Source organism: Chiloscyllium punctatum, chromosome 48 (genome assembly GCF_047496795.1).
Source record: "Chiloscyllium punctatum isolate Juve2018m chromosome 48, sChiPun1.3, whole genome shotgun sequence".
NCBI lineage: Eukaryota > Metazoa > Chordata > Chondrichthyes > Orectolobiformes > Hemiscylliidae > Chiloscyllium > Chiloscyllium punctatum.
Window position 1 is genome coordinate 30,330,952 of NC_092786.1, and position 13,827 is coordinate 30,344,778.

Genomic DNA, 13,827 nt, shown 5'->3' on the forward strand with positions numbered 1-13,827 from the left:
GCACTGGTCCTTCACAGTACCAGGGACCTAGGTTCGATCCTTGAGCAATTCATCCACATGGAGTTCTCCCTGTTTGTGTGGGTTTCCTCCCACAATCCAAATTGGTGGCTATGCTAAATTGACCATAGTTTTTTTGCAATGTGGAGGTTAGCTGAATCGTCAGTGGTCAATGTAGGGTAAAGGTCTGGGTGGCTGACGTTTCAGAGGGTCAGTGTGGACTTGTTGGGACTGAATTGCCTGTTTCCACACTGCAGGGATTCTATGTTAGTTAAACTCCTGATTCCTTGACACTAATGCCTATCACTGAGCCATCTGTCTGAGGTTCAGGCTTCTGTCTACAGGTGGGTGGAACAAGTGGCATAATGGTAGTGTTACTGAGACAGGAATTCAGTGAGTTGGGTTAATCATCTGAGGCTGGGGGCTCAAATCTTTATTGTTGTCGCTGATGGATTTTTGTGTTCTCTTTTTGGAAAATATCTAATCTTGGTAATTGTGACTCAAACTAATCTTTGAGAAAATCCCATCTCATTCACAATTCCCATTCGGGAAGGAAATCTACCATCTTGACCTGGTCTGGCCTAAATGTGACTCCACACCCACAGCAATGTCACAGATTCTGAAATACCGAGGCAAACCAATCATATCAAGGGCAATTAGGGACAGGCAACAAATCCCAGCCGAGACAGAAAAGCCACAGGATGTTAAAAGTGAGGGATTGAGCAACGGGAATGTCATGGAGACTGTCATGATGTGATAGTGAGATTTCCCCTTTTTGCAAACAGTCATTGCCCTGACAGTTGTGTGTTCTGAATGGGAATGTTGTTCAAGTCTTGCTGCATTTGAACAGGGACTGTTTCAGTATCTGTGACGTTGTCAATGGGGCTGAACACTGGGCAATCATGAGCAAACATCCCCACTTCTGACATTCTGATGGAGGGAAGGTCTTTGATGGAGCAGTTCACACAGTTGTGTCTAAGAGAGTACCTTGAGGAACTCTGGCAGAGATGTCCTGGGAATGTGGTGATTGAACATTGATAACTAGAACTATCTTTCTTTGTGCTGGTCATGACACCAACCAGCAAAGAGGTTTTCTAATACCATTGAGCCCAATTTTCCTCTGACCCCTTGGTAAATTGCTCAATAAAATTCTGCCTTGGTCTTAGAACATAGAAAGTTGAACAATACAGAACAGAACAGGCCCTTCGGCCCACGCTGTTGTGCTGAACATTTGTTCTAGCTTAAGCACCTATCAATGTACCTATCCAGTTGCCGCTTAAAGGTTACCAATGATTCTGACTCTGCCACTCCCACCGGCAGCACATTCCATGCCTCCACTACTCACTGGGTAAAGAACCTACCTCTGACATCTTCCCCCCCATACCTTCCACCCTTTACCTTAAATTTATGCCCCCTTGTAACACTCTGTTGTACCTGGGGAAATAGTCTGACTGTCTACTCTATCTATTCCTCTGATCATCTTATAAACCTCTATCAAGTCACCCCTCATCCTTCGCCGTTCCAATGAGAAAAGGCCTAGCACTCTCAACCTATCCTCGTATGACCTACTCTCCATTCCAGGCAACATCCTGGTAACATTCCTCTGCACCCTCTCAAAAACTTCCACATCTTTCCTAAAATGAGGCGACCAGAACTGCACACAGTACTCCAAATGTGGCCTAACCAAGGTCGTATAGAGCTGCAACATCACCTCACGACTCTTGAATTCAATCCCTCTGCTAATGAACGCTAATACACCATAGGCCGCCTTACAAGTTCTATCCACCTGAGTGGAAACTTTCAAAGAGCTATGAACATAGACCCCAAGATCCCTCTGCTCCTCCACCTTACTAAGAACCCTACCGTTAACCCTGTATTCCGCATTCTTATTTGTCCTTCCAAAATGGACAACCTCACACTTGACAGGGTTGAACTCCATCTGCCACTCCTCAGCCCAGCTCTGCATCATACCTAAGTCCCTTTGCAGCCGACAACAGCCTTCCTCACTATCCACAACTCCACCAATCTTCGTACCGTCCGCAAATTTACTGATCTATCCTTCAACTCCCCCTTCCAAGTCATTAATAAACACTACAAAACAGCAGAGGATCCAGAACTGATCCCTGTGGAACTCCACTTGTAACTGGGCTCCAGGCTGAATATTTACCATCTACCACCACTCTAGCCAGTTCTCTATCCAACTGGCCAAATTTCCCACTATCCCATGCCTCCTGACTTTCCGCATTAGCCTACCATGGGGAACCTTATCAAATGCCTTTCTAAAATCCATGTACGCTACATCCACTGCTCTACTCATCCACATGCTTGGTCACCTCAAAGAATTCAATAAGACTTGTAAGGCAAGACCTACCCCTCAAATCTGTGCTGGCTGTCCCTAATCAAGCAGTGTCTTTCCAGATACTCAAATCCTATCCCTCAGTACCCTTTCCATTACTTTGCCTACCACTGAAGTAAGACTAACTGGCCTGTAAACCCTGGGGTTATCCCTATTCCCTTTTTTGAACAGAGGCACAACATTCGCCACTCTCCAGTCCCCTGCTACCACCCCCGTTGACGGTGAAGACGAAAAGATCATTGCTAACGGCTCTGCAATTTCCCCTCTCGCTTCCCACATAATTCTAGGATATATCCCGTGTGGCCCAGGGGACTTGTCTATCCTCAACTTTTTCAAAATGCCCAACACATCTTCCTTCCTACAAGTATCTCCGTGAGCTTACCAGTGTGTTTCATACACTCTTCTTCAACAATACGGTTGTCCCCCTCATTTGTAAATACTGAAGAAAAGTACTCATTCATGACCTCTCCTATCTCTCCCGACTCAATACAGTCTCCCACTACTGTCCTTGATCAGACCCACCCTCGTTCTCGTCATTCTCAAGTTTCTCACATACGCATAAAAGGCCTTGGTTATCCTTGATCCTACCCGCCAAAGATTTTTCATGCCCTCTCTTAGCTCTCCTAATCCCTTTCTTCAGCTCCCTCCTGGCTATCCTGTATCCCTCCAAGGCTCTATCTGAACCTTGTTTCCTCAGCATTATGTAAGCCTCCTTCTTCCTTTTTACAAGACATTCAACCTCCCTCGTCAACCAAGGTTCCCTCACATGACCATCCTTTTCCTGCCTGACAGGTACATACATATCAAGGACACGTCGCATCTGTTCCTTGAAAAAGTTCCACATTTCATCAACATCCTTTCCTGACAGCTTATGCTCCTCAGATTTTGTCTTGCAGCATCGTATTTACCCTTTCTCCCCTCCCTACCCCACCGCCCCATTGTAAAACCTACCCTGTTGCACGCACCTATCTCTCTCCATAACCAAGGTGAATGTCACAGAATTATGGTCACCATCACCAAAATGCTCACCCACTAACAAGCCCATCACTTGTCCCGGTTCATTACCAAGCACCAAATCCAATATGGCCTCCCCTCTGGTCGGACAATCTACAAACTGAGTTAGAAAAGCTTCCTGGACACACTGCACAAACACCGCCCCGTCCAATCTACTTGATCTAAAGAGATTCCAATCAATATTTGGGAAGTTGAAATCGCCCATGACGACTACCCTGTGGCTTCTGCACCTTTCCAAAATCTGTTTCCCAATCTGTTTCTCCACATCTCTGCTGCTATTGGCGGGCCTATAGTAAACACCCAACAAGGTGACTGCACCTTTCCGATTTCTGACTTCAGCCCATATTACCTCTAAAGGCAGATCCCCCTCAAACTGCCTTTCTGCCGCTGTTATACCATTTCTAATTAGCAACACCATCACCCCTCCTTTTTTACCAGCCTCCCTAATCTTACTGAAACATCTGTAAACAGGAACCTCCAACAATCATTCCTGTCCCTCTTCTGTCCACATTTCTGTGATGGCCACAACATCGTAGTCCCAAGTACCGATCCACGCCTTAGGTTCACCCACCTTATTTCTGATACTCCTTGCATTGAAGTATACACACTTGAACCCATCTGTGTCCGCAAGTATTCCCAGTCAATGCTACCTTCTCCACAGCCTCCCTACGTTCTTGGACATCCTGAAAAACAGCTAACCTACCTGCTGTACTACAAGTCCGGATCCCATCCACCTGCCAAATTAGTTTAAACCCTCCCGAAGAGTGCTAGCAAACCTACCTCCCAGGATATTGGTGCCCTTCTGGTTCAGGTACAACCCATCCTGCTTGTACAGGTCCCACCTTCCCCAGAATGCAGTCCAACTGACCAAATACCTGAAGCCCTCCCTCCTACACCATCCTTGCAGCCACGTGTTCAACTGCACTCCCTCCCTATTCCTTGCCTCACTGTCACGTGGCACCGGCAACAACCCAGAGATGACGACTCTGTCCGTCCTAGCTTTTAGCTTCCAGCCTAACTCCCTGAGCTCCTCCCCACCCCTCTTCCTCCCTGTGTCATTGGTGCGAATGTGCACCACGACTTCTGGCTGCACACCCTCCCCCTTAAGGATTCTGAAGGCACAGTCCGAGACATCTCGGACCCAGAACGCAACAAACCATCTGAGAGTCTCACCCATGTCTACAGAACCGCCTGTCTGTACATCTAACTACAGAGTCTCCTATAACTTAAAGCAGTCACCCTCACTTCCCCTCTTTAAGTTCAGATCTTTTAGTCATACTTGGACCAAGCTGTACTGAGATCAGGAGCTGAGCAATCCTGCTGGAACACAGACTGAGCATCAGTGAACAGGTTAGTGTGGAGGACATGTGCCTTGATAACACTGTTGACAAAACCTTCCATGACTTCACTTGTGATTGAGAGTGGATTGGTGGGGGAGGAATTGGCAAGGTTGGATTTATCCCAGTTTTTAGCAACAGGATGCTACTAGAAAATTATCTCCATTTCCAGGGAGATGCTGCAGTTGTAGCTGTACTGGAACAGAATAGACAGGGACACGGCCTGTTCAGGATCACAGCTCTTTCACCTTATTCCCACAGTATTCGTCAGAGTGCATTGGCTTCAAATTATCCAATGTCTGCAGCTGTTTCTCTATTTCACTTGTAGTCAATAGTACTGACTGAAGACGGGCATCGGTGATGCTGGGGACTACAATGGATTGTCCCTTTGGATCTTTCTGGCTGCAGGTTGTTGTAAATGCTTCAGCCTTATCCTTTGTATTGGTTGCCCCATTATTGAGTGGAGGGAAATTTGTGGAGCCGCCTCCTCTTGGCAATTTTTCAATTCAGACTCCTACAGCACACAGAGGCCCTTCAGCCCAAACTGGTCTGGGCTGACCACAATGTCCATCCACACTAACCCCATTTCCATGTACTGGGCCCACAGCCTTCTAACCCTTTCCTCTCCATGTTTTTCTCTGAATGCATTTTTGAACGTTGTTTACGTACCTGCCTCAAACACTTCTGCTGGCTTCTTATTCCATATACGTACCCCCCAAACTACGTGAAATCATTGCCCCTCCGTTTCCCTTTCATTCTTTTCCCCTCTAACCTTAAACAAATGTTCTCTAGTCCTTGACTCCTCCATACTGGGAAAAAGTCTGAGTACTTTCACCCCATCCATGCCTTTCATGATCTGATACACTCCCGTAAGAATTCACCGCCTCCCCCGCAGAAACAAGTCCGAGCTTGTGCAATCTCTCCCTCCAACTCAGACCCAGAGTCCTGGCAACATCATTGTAAATTCCTTCTGCACTCTGTCCTGTTTAATAACATCTTTCCGAGATCAACGTGACCACAACTGAACACAATACTCCAAGTGCAAGCCTCGTCACCATTCTGTATAACTGCAACATAACTTCCCAACATCTCTACTCAAGGCCCTGACTGATGAAGGCCAGTCTGCCAAAAGCCACCTTCACTGCCTGTCTACCTGTGACTGCACTTTCAGAGAACCATTCACCTGAACTCCAAGGTCCCTCTGTTCCACTACACTCTCGATGGTCCAACCATTCATCATGAAACTCCTACCTTGATGTGACTTCCCAAACTGTAACACCTCATACAGATCTACATTGAACTCCATTTGCAATTTCACGGTGCTTGTGCCCAGGTGGGACAAAGTGAGGACTGCAGTTGCTGGAGATCAGAGTCGGAAAGTGTGGTGCTGGAAAAGCACAGCCGGTCAGGCAGCATCTGAGGAACAAGAGAGACGACGCTTCAAGCACAAGCTCTTCATCAGGAATGAGGGGATGCCCTCAAGATGCCTCAGTGATAAATGGGATGCGGTGGGGCTGGGAGGAGAGGAAATGAGGAAACTGGTGAAATCGACATGGTCCAATCATATGGAATCATGGTAACCTCCTTCACTGTCCACTTCATCTCCAAGTTAGGTTTCATCTGCAAACTTACTAACAATACCTTGTATGTTCACATCCAAATCATTTATACAAATGACAAAAAAACACCGATCCTTATGGCACACCACTGCTCACAGCCCTCCACTCTCAAAAGCAATCCTCTACTACTACCCTATGTCTTCTACCTTCCAGCCAGTTCTGTACCCACATCCCTGTATTCCATGAGATCTAACCTTGCTAACCAGTCACCCATGAGGAACTTTGTTGAATGCCTTGCTGAAATCCATACAGACCACGTCCCCCACGCTGCTCTCATCAATCCTCTGTGTTACTTCTTCAAACAAATTTAATCAATTTTATGAGAAATGATCTCTCACACACAAAGCTATGCTGACTATCCCTAATCAGTCTTTGGCTGACCAAATACATGTAAATCCTGTCCCTCAGGAATCCCTCCAACAACTTGCCCACCACTGATGCCAAACTCACTAGTCTGGAGTTCCCTGGCTTTTCCTTACCACCTTTCCTAAATCGTGACAACACATTAGCCAAACTCCAGTCTTCTGGCAACTCACCTGTGACTACTGAGGTTACAAGGTGTCCAGCAATCACTTCCCTAGCTTCCCACAAAATTCTGGGAACACCTGATCAGGTCCTGGTGATTTATCCATTTCAAGACATCCAGCACTTCTTCCTCTGTAATATGGACATTTTTCAAGATGTCACCATCTGATTCCCTACATTCTATATCATCCAAGTCCTTTTCCGCAGTAAATACTGATGCAAAGTATTCGTTTAGTATCTCCCCCATCTCCTGCGGCTCCACACAAAGGTCGCCTTGCTGTACTTTGAGGGGCCCAGTTCTCTCCCTAGTTACCCTTTTGTCCTTTATGTAAAAACCCTTTGGATTCTCCTTAATTCTATTTGCTAAAGCTAGCTCATGTCCCCTTTTTGCCCTCCTGATTTCTCTCAAGTATATTTCTCCTGCCTTAATACTCTTCTATGGATTCATTGATCCATCCTGTCTATTCCTGAAATATGCTTTCTTCATTTTTTTAAACCAAACCCTCAATTTCTTTAGTCATCCAGCATTCCATACACTGACCAGCCTTCCCTTTCACCCTGACAGGAATATATTTTCTCTGGATTCTCGTTATCTCATTTCTGAAGGCTTCCCATTTTCCAGCCGTCCTTTTACCTGCGAACATCTGCCCCCAATCGGCTTTCGAAAGTTCTTGCCTAATACTGTCAAAATTGGCCTTTCTCCAATTCAGAACTTCAACATTTAGATATGGTCTATCCTTTTCCATCTCTATTAAAAAATTAATAGAATTATGGTCACTGGCCCCAAAATGCTCCCCCACTGACACCCACTGAGACCCGGGTTCAGTTCCCGCCTCAGGCGACTGGCTGTGTGGAGTTTGCACGTTCTCCCCGTGTCTGCGTGGGTTTCCTCTGGGTGCTCCGGTTTCCTCCCACTGTTCAAAGATGTGCAGGTCAGGTGAATTGGCCATGCTAAATTGCCCGTAGTGTTAGGTAAGGGGTAGATGTAGGGGTATGGGTGGGTTGCGCTTCGGTGGGGCGGTGTGGACTTGTTGGGCCGAAGGGCCTGTTTCCACACTAAGTAATCTCATCTAATCTAATCAGTCACCTGCCCTGCCTTTTTTCCCCAAGAGTCGTCAAGTTTTGCAACTTCTCTAGTAGGTTCATCGACATAATAAATCAACAAATTTTCTTGTACACACTTCACAAATTCCTCTCCATCTAAACCCTTAACACTATGACAGTCTCAGTCTATGTTTACCAAGTTAAAATCCCCTACCATAGCTACCCTATTATTCTCACAGATAACTCAGATCTCCTTACAAGTTTGTTTCTCAATTTCCCTCTGACGATTGGGGGTCGATAATACAATCTCAATAAGGTGATCATCCTTTTCTTATTTCTCAGTTCAACCCAAACAAATTCCCTGGATGTATTTCCAAGAATATCCTCCCACAGTACAGCTGCAATGATATCCCTCGTCAAAAACATCCCTCCCCCTCCTCTCTTGCCTCCCTTCCTGTCACATTTGTATTCTGGAACTTCAAGCTGCCAGTCCAGTCTATCACTGAGCCATGTTTCTGTAATTGCTTTGGTATCCCAGTCCCATGTTCCGAACCACACCCTGAGTTCATCTGCCTTCCTGTTAGTTGTTGTATTATGGGAGGAACCCCACACAGATCATTGGCCAATGCTGGAATCGAACCCAGGTCCCTGGTGCGATCATGCAGCAATGCTAACCACTGCATGCCCTCATCGATCCTCTTTGTTACTTCTTCAAAAAACTCAATCAAGTTCATGAGACATTATTTCCCACAAACAAAGCCGTGCTAACTATCCCGAATCAGTCTTTGGCTTACCAAATACATGTGAATCCTGTCCCTCAGGATTCCCTCCAACAACTTGCTCACCACTGATGTCAGGGTCACTGGTGTATATTCCCTGGCTTTTCCTTCGCAACTTTCTTAAATCATGACAACGTGTTAGCCAACCTCCAATTTTCCGGGACCTCACCTGTAACTATCAATGATAGAAATATCTCAGTGAGGGGCCCAGCAATCATTTCCCGAGCTTCTCCAAGGTCGAGGGTACACCTGATTAGCTCCTACGGATTTATCCACCTTTATCTAGAATCATACAATCCCTACAGAATGGAAACAGGCCATTTGGCCCAACAAGTCCACACTGACCTTCCGAAAGATAACCCACCCAGACTCATTCCACTCCCCTACTCCCCTATTACTTGACATGTCCCCTCACTAATGCATCTAACTTACACATCCCTGAGGAAAGTTTGCATGGCCAATCCACCGAACCTGCACATCTTTAGGCAGTGGAAGGAAACCAGAGCACCCAGAGTAATCCCACACAGACACAAGGAGAGTGTGCATACTCCACACAGATAGGTGCCCGAGACTGGAATCGAACCCATGTCCCTGGTGCAGTGCGAACCAATGTGCCACCATGCTGCCCCATCTTCCCTTTTAGAATGAATGTAAAATTCTCTGAATACCCCGCACCTGCATCTTACTCTCACCAACCCAGCTGCCTTGCCCCCATCTCCAAGGCATCGATCTATCGCAATCCGAGCTACCTTGTCCCCACCCCTAACCTTCAATTTATCTCGAAGTCCCCTTTCCCAATCCACAATCCTGATCAAGGGCTTATCCCCGAAACCGACTCTCCTGCTCCTCACATGCTGCATGACCTGCTGTGTTTTTCCAGGGCCACATACTTTGACTGTGATCTCCAGAATCTGCACTCCTCACTTTCTCCCTCAACACCAACCCGCAACAAACTCCTGCCAGAGCAAGGTCAGTGTGGGACGCGGTACATGAGCTTCCTCTGCTCATTGTCACTGAACAGAAAGCTGTCCCTACACTTTTAAACTAAATGTATAGCTCCACTGTCGACATCAAACACTTTCAATACAGGGACATCCCTGAGTTAGAAATAGAGTAAAAGATTTCTACACTTTCCGACTGAAACAAAATCTTCCTCTTTTCCTGAAAACTGGAAGGAAAGCTGTCCCCATCAAAGGCTCCCAGGACAGAGACAGCACACGGTGAAATACAGAGTAAAACTGCCTCGAGTCTATAAATTCAAAGGAAAGTGAGAGTAAACCTCTCCCTGCATTGTCCCGATCAAACACTCCCCAGACAGGGACATGACAAGTTTAGATACAGAATAAAGCTTCTTCCATGTTGACTCCATCAAACACTTCAAGGGGGAGGTGTAGGATAAGGTCAATCCCTTTGTTGTACCCAAACCTCATCCTCAGACAATCTCTCTGTGTGTCCCACTGTCAGTCTCCTCAGGTGAGGGTGGGCAGGACCCAGCAGACACCCTCCTGAATCAATGAGCTACGTTTGATGATTGTATCCATGGGGCCTTCACCATGAGACCTTGTGGAGCTGAATTCAGTCAGGTGACAGCACAGCAGCTCACAGCCGCTCCTATTGGTCCAAATGAAATAGGCCCTCCTGGTAATAACTCGATACGTTCAGTCATTGGTGGAAATTGTAGAGATTGGGGCTGGTTGATTGGTTCAATGTTGCTGCTTCTGGTCACATTGGTGTCAGGTGAGAGCAGGTTGTGTGTATAAAAGGAGCTGGTTGAGAGTGTGTGGGGATGGTTGAGTTGTTTGTGATCATGGGTGATTTTGTAGTGAGGGGTTTGTTCCCTTTGTTGGTGTTAGTTGGTGCTGTTTATTGCTCTGAAACATGGCAACGGTTTCTGAGCCAGAGGTTTCCATGGACAATAGTGAGAGCCAGCCCTGTTCCTGAGAGAGTTCCTCTTCATGGGGATCCCATTGGTTCCAGTTTCCAAATGTCTGATGTTGGGAGTGTGTCCCCACTACAGACTGTGATGGTGCAGTGTGGAGAGCACAACCTGCTGGTCAGGGCCCAGCTGGATTTATTTGGAACCAGGCACCTGATTAAAGCTGCTGACCTGACCCTGGGGACAGCAGGTTGTCAGCCAACCAGGGTCTTCCCTGAGAACCAGACTGTCCTCTTTGACTATGGGCTGCATGAGTGTGGCAGCAGGTTGCAGGTAATGGGGGTTGTCTACACTTGCTGGAAGTTTGGGCTGTAGGTGATTCCTGACTAGAACCCTAAATGTGATGTTAATATGTAGGAACTGTCTCTCCTACATTCTCAAATCATCAGACTAAGTTCCTCGCCTGGATTGGACTGTGCCTGAACGGTTCTCCATCTCTAGCCTTGTGCTCCCATTCTTATTGGTTTAGAAGCTTCTGAATACAGGGGTTGCTCTGTTAGAATGTTTTCAGTATGAATTAAGTATCATGTGTTGACTTGTGGGTGGTGTTTTGATGCTGAGTGTTCTCCTGACTTGGTTTAGTGATCCACTATAGTGTGGATTTCTATTATCACTACTTTCTCCATAGTGAGGTCACAGGAGCACAACTCTTAGCAGCATGACTTGTGTTTAGTTGGATGGAAAGTAGCTCCATCACCATCAGGCACATTGTCTTGACTCCCTCCCACTGGGGGTGTTGGTCTATGAATAAATTAACTGCTCATGTACTTGTGCTCCACGTTTGGCCTGTTGGTAAAACTAGTTTGATTTTATTATGGCTAATTAGTTTCTGTTCTTTCCCATCTCCTAAATACTGTTTTGTTGCCTAACCTTCTGATTAATCTCCCAATTCTGCTCATAATATGAAGGTTTCATGATTACACAAGGAGATGATGGCCAAAAGATCCCTGCAGCCTCTTCCCTGTGATAACAATCACCACGTCCCTGTTCCTTCAATACTCTCTCTAATTTAGTCTGTGAATCTAACACACAACCTCCTTTTGACCAAGTTTTGGATTGGAATTCCGATCCTGATCTTTGGAATGATGCCTTACATTGTTGAATTGATCCTAAATGACTAACCCCTGACCTGTGAACTATTGCCCTTGAATACTGGTCTCTCTAGCTCAGGGTGTGGGAAAGCAGATTCCTGGCCCTGAGACTGTTGGTCTCCCTAAAGAATTGTCACAATGGGACGGTGTCATTGTAAACACTGTGTAGATCCTTATCATTTCAGATCAGCCTCTCCATTCCTTAATCTGGTGTCTTTCAGATGACTGAAGATTTCCTGGTCTACACCACCCACCTGACCCACGTCCCAAACTATCCTGGATCTGTCATTGTGAGAACCAATGGTGCTGTTGTTCCCATTGAATGTCGTTATTTGAGGTGAGAATCATTACTCAATTGTCAGTATGATCCCCTGCTGCTGTTGTCTAACACTGTCCTAAAATGGCTGCCCTGTCTCCTTTCCCCAGGAAGGGCAATGTGAGCAGCGATCCCATCAGGCCCACCTGGATCCCATTCAGCTCCACCAGGTCTGGAGAAGGGCATCTGTCATTCTCCCTGCGTCTAATGAATGGTATGTGATGGGTGGCTGGGGAGGGATCTCCTGGTGTCTCTCTGTGGGAGTTGTAACCATTGGCTCCAACCCTCGTCTTGCTGTACTTCAGGTGACTGGCTGACAGAGCGCACTTCCACTGTCTACTCCCTGGGAGATCTCATTCACATTGAGGCATCGGTTTCACTGGCCAACCATGTGCCCCTGAAGCTGTACATTGATCGCTGTGTAGCTACACTGAGCCCAGACAAGGACTCCACCCCGAGATACAGCATCATTGACTACAATGGGTAAGGAGCTCTCTGCTTTCTCCAGCTGCTCCCATCTCAGTGGCTTCACTCCATTCACTTCATGGCCCTTTGTCCATCTGCAGTTGCCTCCTGGACAGCAAAGCTGAGGACTCCTTTTCGACCTTTGTGTCGCCCAGAGACGGGCGGGAGCCGGACAAGCTCCGGTTTGACCTGGATGCCTTCCGTTTCTATGGAGATGAGCGATCCTTGGTAAGAGGAAGCTGCTGATGTACTCTTGCACAATGGGGAGGGAGTCACTAAACACTGACTTGTTCTAACTGTGTCCCTCAGATGTTCATCACCTGTCACCTGAGAGTTGCTGCAGTGGATCAGGGAGATTCCAGGAATAAAGCTTGTACTTTCCAGAAGCTGCAGAATATGTAAGTTCCCTCTCACTGTCCCTCAGGGATGTTGTTGGGAGAGGTGATGCATCATGTGGTTGATGGGCTGTTCCTCTTGTTTAGTTGGACCCCATTGGAGGAGTCAGACAGTGACATTTGTGCCTGTTGCCATGTGGGGAATTGTGGGAGCCCAAGGGAGATCGTGATCCCTTTCAGAGGAAGGAGAGACCTTGGCCCTGAAGCTGGTAGGACATTGCCCTCTAGATGCTGGGATCTCCCCTCACCCCCATCTTGTTCCCCTCCCTTGACTGTGATGTTTGATCTTGTAGAGAGTGAAGCTGGATTGGAGGGGGAGGCCTCACTTGGCCCCCTGATCATTCTGGATACTGAGCTGACCGACGTGGCAACTCAGCCCCTGACTGAGGGTGACAGAAGGATGCAGGAGAAGTATCCCAGGGGTGAGTTGGCTGCCTGCTAGTTTCCCTTTTCTGTCCCTGTTTTCCCTCAGTAACCATTGGTTTCTCCTTGTTTTGTAGGTGTGGAGTCAGAGCTGGTTGTGATGGTGGTCCTGACTGTGGCAGCTGTCTGTCTGATCTCTGCTTCATTGCTGGCCTTGTTCCTGGACAGGAGACACAAGCAAACACCCATCAACTGGTGATTGGGAGAGTCAATAAAGCAGTGATTCATGGTGTCTTCTGTCTAGACCTGGCTTGTTTCCGCATCCTTTCTTAGTTTAAACTATCCCTGGGTTAAGCTTCTCCAATCTATGAAGTGAGCTTCCTGAATGACTGACTGGGTTAAGGAAGATCTTGTTTGCTCCTTCCAGGGAGTACAGGGAATGAGGACCACCTTGGAAAGGGGCTTTCCATTCTGATTAAATCACTGTTTGCAGAATATGCTAGAGGAATGGCTCTGTGGCAGTGTCTGAGGGAGAAACAGTTGGTGTTTCTAGTCAGTTGAGAGTCTCTGGACAAGTGTCCAGGTGGATT

The 13,827-nt window shown here is 46.9% G+C and overlaps 1 protein-coding gene across 1 annotated transcript; it reads left to right on the plus strand.

Annotated features, from left to right (window-relative positions):
• The first annotated feature begins 11,863 nt into the window (after positions 1 to 11,863).
• On the plus strand, positions 11,864 to 13,316 carry LOC140468803 (zona pellucida sperm-binding protein 3-like). The gene is made up of 7 exons (XM_072564825.1): positions 11,864 to 12,035; positions 12,125 to 12,228; positions 12,320 to 12,500; positions 12,581 to 12,707; positions 12,789 to 12,877; positions 12,962 to 13,083; positions 13,168 to 13,316. The coding sequence occupies exons 1-7, from the start codon at positions 11,920 to 11,922 to the stop codon at positions 13,314 to 13,316; spliced, it is 888 nt and encodes a 295-aa protein (XP_072420926.1). The 5' UTR covers positions 11,864 to 11,919.
• The last annotated feature ends 511 nt before the right edge of the window (positions 13,317 to 13,827 follow it).

Excerpts from the sequence above, each read along its gene's own strand:
- LOC140468803 (XM_072564825.1), top strand. The coding sequence starts at position 11,920 with ATGACTGAAGATTTCCTGGTCTACACCACCCACCTGACCCACGTCCCA. Across the intron at positions 12,878-12,961 it reads TTCCAGAAGCTGCAGAATAT|TTGGACCCCATTGGAGGAGT; the intron begins GTAAGTTCCCTC and ends CCTCTTGTTTAG. Across the intron at positions 13,084-13,167 it reads AGACCTTGGCCCTGAAGCTG|AGAGTGAAGCTGGATTGGAG; the intron begins GTAGGACATTGC and ends TTGATCTTGTAG.